We start from the raw sequence: 8,127 nt of genomic DNA, 5'->3' as shown, positions 1-8,127 counted from the left end.
GCCTAATATCCTAATAAGAGAAAATAAAATGGGCCACTAACTGGGCATATTATGGGCTAGTCTCAACAATTATCGACTATTTATGATAAACGGTTCATGTAGATCCGATTATGTTTTCGAAGCATACCTCATTCTAATTCTAATAACTAATAAGAAGATAAATTATCGACTATGACAAAGTTGTAAAAATATGGTACCGGTATGTAGCAATTCGTGAAATTTCTGCCATGCAACTTCAACGTCTACTCTTATTTACAAGTGCGAGTGAGAAATGTGTGCTGGGATGTCCCGAGCACACATTTAAGTCTAAAAAACAAATACTTACCGACAAAAAAAACAAGGATAGGTAAAGTTCTTGCATATTACTCGTAGAACACTAACATAATTCAAAGATATACAGTTATTCACCATCGTCCAGCCCCGGTGAAGTAGTTAAAATCATGGTGTTGGACTTTCAATTGCTTTAGCCATGAGTCTGCGACGCTAGAAAGCGACTCAAGTGTATCGTGGTCCATGCCTCCTCGGCCGGAGGTCCACACGGTTCCTTGCATTTTGTAAGTGGCTAGGCCAAATGCATGAAGTGGTATACTTTCTCCTTTCTTTTTCATCTTTTTGGCCCATTCAGTGTCCTCCATCTCATCTTCAATCTCCATATCTAGGTAAACATCCCAAAAAATTAATTAAGCAAAGTTGTTTGTAACCAAGACCAGTACATTAATGGCAAATTGTTAGTCTCTCGTTAGACGGTCTTAACGTAAAGAGAAGAAAAATATCAACATTTTATAATAAAAATTGACCGTATAATGATAAAATGTTACGGCTACAGTAACATTTTATCAAGAAATATTTTAAATTTTGTCATAAAATTATCATATTTTATCTGTCTTTATTTCAAACAGATTCAGATTCAGCTATTTGAAATGAGAATTTGCCAATTGCAAATAACATGAAAATGGAAGATCATAAATTTCATAAAAGAGTGATTAGATAATGACACTTTTGAACAATTTCTAACTTGGCATTAATGAGCCCATGCGCTGCACTAGGGCCCTGTTCTTTTGGACTTAAAGTCACTTAATTTCAGTTCACTTCAGATCCTATAAGTTCAGTTCAGTTCAGTTCAGATCCTATAAGTTCAGTTCAGTTCAGATCAGATTCGTTTCAGTCCAAAAGAACAGGGCCTAGATCTTGCACCCTGACAAGTAAACCTTGTTTGAGTAGAATTTGTGTTCACTAATACACAAATTATTGCGACGGTGGTATATGTACGATGAAATATGAAAAGACGGTGTTTTTATGCCATAAACAGTTTCGTCGCACATAATACCACTGTCGCAAACAAGAATTATTGCCTTACTTTTCATATAAAATCAGTGGCTGAGTCAGGCGGAGGCTAGCACTCTAGCAGGGGGGACAAACTTTCCTCGGAAAATGAAATTCGATCTTATTCCTACTTTACTTTATTACATTAGTAGTCCGTCTTGCTAAAATTGTCTACTCTTCCTAACGTGAAAACCTGATTCCGCTATTGTGTATATAATCCAAATTTCTTTTATAATTACATGATTAGATAACCGGATAGAAAGTGTTGTTTAGGTTGAAAATGACAATAGATCGATAAGACACAATAAATATTTATTGAAAAAGATACAAAGCTAAATTCAATGATAAAGTTATAACTAACATACAAACATAGTTCTGATGGAATCCGGTATGTTAGTGCTGGTCAGTTGTCAAAAAACATACTTGTACTAACATAGTAGTGGTGGTAATTAATGAAAACAATTAGCACAAAAGCACTATCTTTATTAAGTACCTTGGAAAGAAGAGGAAATAGTGTGGTAGGTGAGAAAGCATGTAGATAAGCCCTTGATTGTTCTTCCCATAGGAATGTGATATATTGGATACCTACAAACCATTAACGGACCACCGTTACACTTGTCTACAAATTCTTCCTTAAAGCAATTTTACACAAAAAGTTTGTAGTTATTATTCGACTATGCATGCTCGATTCGCTGGTTTTTCATATTTCAGTATAAATTTATCATTTAACCCCCTACCCTCAATAATTGAGTTTTAAATATTCATACACGAAGTTAATAGTTTAAACTTTTAATCCTTACGGATAGAGGTGGACAACATAGCGGGCCAGCCCGGCCCGGCACGGCCCAGCACTGTCACACGGGCCAGAATTTAGTAGCCCGATCAGCACATGGCCCAGCCCGGTCAGCCCTACGGGCCGTGCTAGTGTTGGATTTTTTCAGCCCAGCCCGGTTTTAAGCCGTTTTTTATTTTAAAAAAAAAAAAAAAAAAATTGTAACCAGCCCGCCCCTATAGTGCCGTGCCCGGGCCTGACCAAAACCAGCCCAGCCCGATCCTATGTTAGTGCCGTGCCAGTGTTGCTCTACCCCAGCCCGTCGTTGGCCCGCACCAGCCCGGCCCAGCCCAGCCCAATGTCCACCTCTACTTACGGAGTATTATTTACTCTAAAATCCATCACATAAAACAATTTTTGTAGAAGAATAAGTGATAGTACATGTCAAGCATGTAACTCTTGGAGGTTTAAAGGGTCACTTGGTGATTGTTTGGACTTAAAATGAAGTGCATTGCACCTTATTTTGGATTGACAAATATTTATTGGAAGTCAAACTTATTTTGACACTAACGTAAAAGTTGATTATTTTTCAATCCCAATGTCCACGGTATAGGAATTGTTTCAAATTGATTAGTCTTGAATTTTAATGGGTCTTAAAACTCTTAATTAAATTTTAATCGATTTTTCAACAATTTTATCCGTTAAATTAGCTGATATTCACTACTATTACGAATTTATGGTAACAATAGATAAACACGAGCAACTCGTAGTTTCGTTGAAAAGAAAAAGGAAAGTACCAGGCAACCGCCATCCAACTGGCTGGTGAAAGATCAACGCTCTTCAACGACATTAATCCTGGGTATCGTCGAGATAATTCAATAATCTGCAATATAAAAGACAGTCTTTCATTAAATTACTAAGATTTTTTTCTTGAATTTTTTACGTTTATTATAACCATTTTATCGTTAATTGTGACCAAAAAGCATTGCGAATGGAATATTCCTAACTCATCAAGAAATTTGGACACGTATATACTTAGAACTTACAAGCATCATCCAATGTGTCATTGAGTAATCATGTTACTTTTCCTACAACTATGGCAATAAAAGCATAATGTGAACGCCCGTCCAATTCAGAAGTGACCACTACCCATAAACTCAATTAATATGATCATTAACTTCCATTAATTATAAATTAATTATCTTAGCTTATTATATAAGTGACACATACCACAATAATTTAATAGAAGTAGTAATAATAAAACGATTTTACACAAAATTAATTGTTATCATCAGCATACTAGAATTCTAAGACTAAGAACTTATTAACAACATCAGAGCCTTAATCCCAAAATGATTTGGGGTCGGCTGAACTTATTATCCTTTAAAATTACGATTATGTAATAAATTCCGATTTCATTCATTGGTATCATTTAATGAGGTTTTTAACATAAAGTATTAATCCGTATGAAGGTAATGGTTACCAGATTAGCATTGTATAAAGATAAAGATAATGGTTACCAAATTAGCATACAGTATTACTCCATATGAAGGTAAAGATAATGGTTACCAGATTAGCATTGTATAAACTATTATACAATGCTTGCAAACTTAATTTACCGTATTATTAAATTAGGTTTAGAACCTAGAAAGTAATGGTTACCAGATTAGCTATAAATACATTCTTATTGATTCATGACTTGTACTTTAAATTGTTCGTTACACGTATTTTCAGCATGCGACAAGAGAACGCTCTTTTAATTATTCTCATTAATCGCGATTCGTATAGTACCGAGCGAATGGATAGATTATGTCCCCACATAAAATTATAGTACACAAATGGATAAGCTATGAACCACAAAATTCAAGATCGTACCCTTCAGTTCAACAGGAAAACGTGAATAACATTATTTATATTATTCTCAATCCTAAGAGAATTTAATTTTTGTCATCATCTTTGTATTCTTTGATGAGCATCAAACAAGTTGAATAAGTTGACTATTGATATAAGGACACGTGAGATCTTAATACATTTTTGAGTAAAAGAGAATTTTCTTGGTCATGATTGATTTAAATAATATGGTTGATTCCTTATTTTCATGAAGCACTCACATATTAAGCGTGATGAGTGGAGCACGTACCAAAGTATTTGTAAGTAAGACGATTTTACACAAATTTGGTATTAATTTAGAAATTATGAACTAAATTATATATGATTATATATTAATTATTACAATTAATGCATATATTAACACTTTATTTGTTTTTTTAGTTTCTTAAATGCAGCCCTATGAATTGTATTTTATCATTTTCCTTTTTTTTAATACCTACTTTGTCTGTTAGTATAATTATTTTTAAAATAATCCATATTTGTGTAAGACTGTTTTACATAAAATTACCTATTGATTAGTCAATTATTGATGATTACATATACCAAATTAAATCATAATAGTCAAGATTTGAAGAGTACGGACAATGGTTATATACAGGGGCGAGTCCAGGATTTTAATTTCGGTGTAGCAAAATATATACTTTAAGGTAACGTTATTAGATATTGGCATAGAAGTCGTAGATATTGGTGTAGCAAATTACAAAATTCTAACCGAAATTTTCGTTTTCGGTGTAGCACCTGCTACACCATTAGCAAAGGTGGCCTCGCCCCTGGTTATATATAGCCATAGTAAAGTTAAGACTAAAACATCAATATCGATTAAGTAGTGACGGAGCGGGGCCAGGGAGCTAATAGTCAAGTACGTGGGGATCGATGTCTTTTAAACAATGAAAAAATCGAAACTTTTAGTTAAATTAACTTATTTATTTTAATTCACCTTATATGACATCGTAGATTGTTTTACTATATATACAACTAATACAAGTGAGTATCATAGATTGTAGTTTCTTATTAAAGTATTTAATTCCTTAATCAACCAAACGTTAAGAAAAGGAAATACAATTAATGAAAGAGGGTAGTGTGCAAGAAATAACCTTATCCATAAGAGGGACTCTACCATATGGAGTAGATCTCTCAAAGTATTGGCAATATAGATAACCCAACCTATCACTCAATTGCCGAGGGGTTTCTTGCTCGGAACTTCCGTCTTCCGATGAGCACCCGTCCCACCGTGATACTTTATCGCTTTCGCTCTCATCACTATACGACTCGCTGCATGAATCCCTTGTCTCACTATCTCCTAAATCCGCATCTTCTCTGAAATATAAATTATCACAAGTATATAATTAAGATCCTCTAATTATAAACTTATTATCATGTCATGCGAATTACAGACGAATACCCCCGTTTTAAATGAGAATTTGCGCCTTTAATATACCACTATAAGTTTGCAAATACATTCTTAAGAGTTAGTTCAAATAGTATTAATATAGTCCACTACATAGATAAAATTATAATTTAAGGAGAAAAAAGATTACGCATCTAAGATAGTACCTTATACCAATTCAAGGATTATACAACCAGTTGTATATGTTGTACGGTGTAGAATTTGAGCTTTGTGATAAAATATCCGAGCTTTGTGTTAAAGAATATGAGCTTTATTAAAAAGTATTGAGGTCATCCATTTAAACATTAAAAACATGAACTTTGAATTAGCTCACAAAAATTACTTATAAGCTCGGATTCTTATACCTTGGTTGTACAATGCTTATGGTACAACTGGTTGTATAATCCTATTTGTGTACCTTATACCTTGTAGTTTTTTAGCATATTCTGAGCATATTACCATTTATAAATATAGTTTTTGAGCAATATTATATTTTTTTAGTGTAATGTTTTAATAAATGTGCTAAAAAACTTTATACTAAAGCAGAACACAAAAATTTTAAAATAAAACTCAGAAAATAAACAATAAGAGGTATTACATTGTCTATAAACTGTAATTTGAGCCTTACCCTACCCTTTTGATACATTTATAGGACTCTAATCTAATCAATCCAATTGCAATGAGCATAGTGGGGTAGAGAGGGCTTTATAGGGGTTGACAAATAAGACAACCCTCCTTGACTTTGGATATTATCATTTTTCAATTGGTCTTTTTTAAAACAATTATATTCATTTTTAGTTTAAAACGAATTAAATTCTCATCTATATTGATAGACGGGATAAGTTTATAGTTATTTTCTATTCATTTTACTATTTATTTATTTATTTATTTAACTCGTTGAATTTTAAAACGAATATGTCCATCTTAAATACTCCGTAAAAATTTATGATTATTTTATCATTCCTAAAGATAAAAGATTTTCCCAAGACAAATTGACTTTTTGTCACCAAAATACACAAAAGTAATTGATACTTTCATAACGAGAATTACACAAAATAAATTACAATTTACAAAAATGTTAATGTAAAACCGTTTTTCACCGTATCGTTTATGTCAAGTTAGAATCACAATTTGAGTTTTATTTCTCCCTTTTTGTAATGGTCTCTTTACATTTTCCCCCTTCTTTACTCAAACCTTAATATGACTTCAATTCGATAGCTCAATTAACACGAAAGACGACATTTCTAGAAATACGAGTAAATAGAATGACGAACCTGATACAAATCGCAGGAGGAGAAGGAGAGCTAGTGAAAATTTGGATGGCAGAAAGATAAGGAACATAATATTGTACAAGTGTTTCACCACCACTTAATGCAATAGGTACACCTGCACCATATGCACTCCATTCATCATATGTGTTCCATAAATCACTTAGTTTAAAATATTCCACTTTTTCTCTTTTCCATGGATGCCATATTTTATTCAATTTCTTCATTTCTTCCTACAAAATAAAAAAAATATAAAATATATCAGCAGTGACGAAGCCAGAATTTTTACAGAAAATGTTACAGGTGAGGTCACTTAATAAATAATGCGTTACGTCCCAAAACCAATTGACAATGAATGTTGTGCAATCAATGAAGTCTAAATTTTTGTAAAAACTAAGCAATACCCAAATGATATTTGATCAAATAAAGAATACCCAAATCAAATTTGATCATGTTTACAAAGAAAAGAACAAACCTTTGGAAGGAATTGAGATGGTACAATGGGAGTAGTGTGATGCAAAAAGCTATTGAGGTTTGAAGTTGAATTCTTTGATCTTTTTACGTCCGCCATGATTGATTGATTGATCGATTGATTGACGATAGAGAAGAAGGAGAAGATATAAAACAGAGGAAATATAGGGAATTTGAGCAAAGAGAGTAGTGGTAGTAGTAAGAGTCAAGTGTTTTGACGTTTTTGGACGTCAAAATCAATTAATTGGGTATGTTAGGCTAACCTTAGCATATTCCTAGAAAATTCTCATGCACATAATAATATCGATTGCGGGTTTCCTCGTCATCAGAGAAGAAAACGACTTTAATCTTCTGTAACAAAAAAAAAATGTTACACCTTGATTATTAAATATTAATGATATTTGGAGAAAACTTTAATAGAAAAGGGGAAATATTATTGAGAAGAAATATAGGATTTGTGATGAAGAATTGTGGTCTAATATATAGAGTGAGTGATATATATATTGAGTTGGTGAAAGTTGGGAGTTTTGGTTGGATAAATTAAGGTTTATTTTGGATTATAATAAAAGAGAAATAAATATGGATAATGGATGTGGAGACTGGAGAGTGGATATAACGTTACTCAAAACAATTATTTATGTCATAGGTTTGCGTACAAGTTTATTTATTTCTATAAATTTTTGTGTAAAACCGTTTTTGATAAAAGTTTGTAGAACTTGGATTTTTATGTAAACTACTTTGAAAACGTTGTTTTTGTTTTAAGTCATTGTAGACTGTAGGGATCCGTTTACACAATATTAAGATAAAACCGACTTATCGATTAATCATTAATCTCTCGAAATAGATAAATAGCAAATCTACGTTTTTCAGATCATTGAAAGCAATATGATTTTCCAATGAATTTGACGTTTTTTCAAAACTTCACGTGTTTGTGACTTTGTGAGTATGTCTATCTATGATACGATGAGCTTATGAAATTGTTTAAATTGGGCCCAATTTGTTTTTGTCTATATATA

At 32.4% G+C, this 8,127-nt stretch overlaps 1 protein-coding gene across 1 annotated transcript; it reads right to left on the bottom strand.

The window, feature by feature from the left end:
* Nucleotides 1-224: 224 nt before the first annotated feature.
* Nucleotides 225-7,710, bottom strand: LOC141610627 (uncharacterized). Its single transcript, XM_074428807.1, has 6 exons — nucleotides 7,116-7,710; nucleotides 6,647-6,873; nucleotides 5,080-5,302; nucleotides 2,893-2,978; nucleotides 1,817-1,908; nucleotides 225-655 (listed from the first exon to the last, which is right to left on the bottom strand). The coding sequence occupies exons 1-6, from the start codon at nucleotides 7,209-7,211 to the stop codon at nucleotides 405-407; spliced, it is 975 nt and encodes a 324-aa protein (XP_074284908.1). The 5' UTR covers nucleotides 7,212-7,710; the 3' UTR covers nucleotides 225-404.
* Nucleotides 7,711-8,127: the final 417 nt, after the last annotated feature.

The sequence above is a fragment of the Silene latifolia genome, chromosome 11 (genome assembly GCF_048544455.1).
Source record: "Silene latifolia isolate original U9 population chromosome 11, ASM4854445v1, whole genome shotgun sequence".
NCBI classification, from domain to species: Eukaryota; Viridiplantae; Streptophyta; class Magnoliopsida; order Caryophyllales; family Caryophyllaceae; genus Silene; species Silene latifolia.
This window is presented reverse-complemented; position numbering and strand designations above follow the sequence as displayed.

What these genes read in the sequence shown, in the direction of transcription:
- LOC141610627 (XM_074428807.1), bottom strand. Translation starts at nt 7,211, where the DNA reads ATGGCGGACGTAAAAAGATCAAAGAATTCAACTTCAAACCTCAATAGC. An exon ending in CCTCCTGCGATTTGTATCAG is followed by an intron (nt 5,303 to 6,646) that starts GTTCGTCATTCT and finishes TTTATATTTCAG; the next exon opens with AGAAGATGCGGATTTAGGAG. An exon ending in GAGTCCCTCTTATGGATAAG is followed by an intron (nt 2,979 to 5,079) that starts GTTATTTCTTGC and finishes TTTATATTGCAG; the next exon opens with ATTATTGAATTATCTCGACG.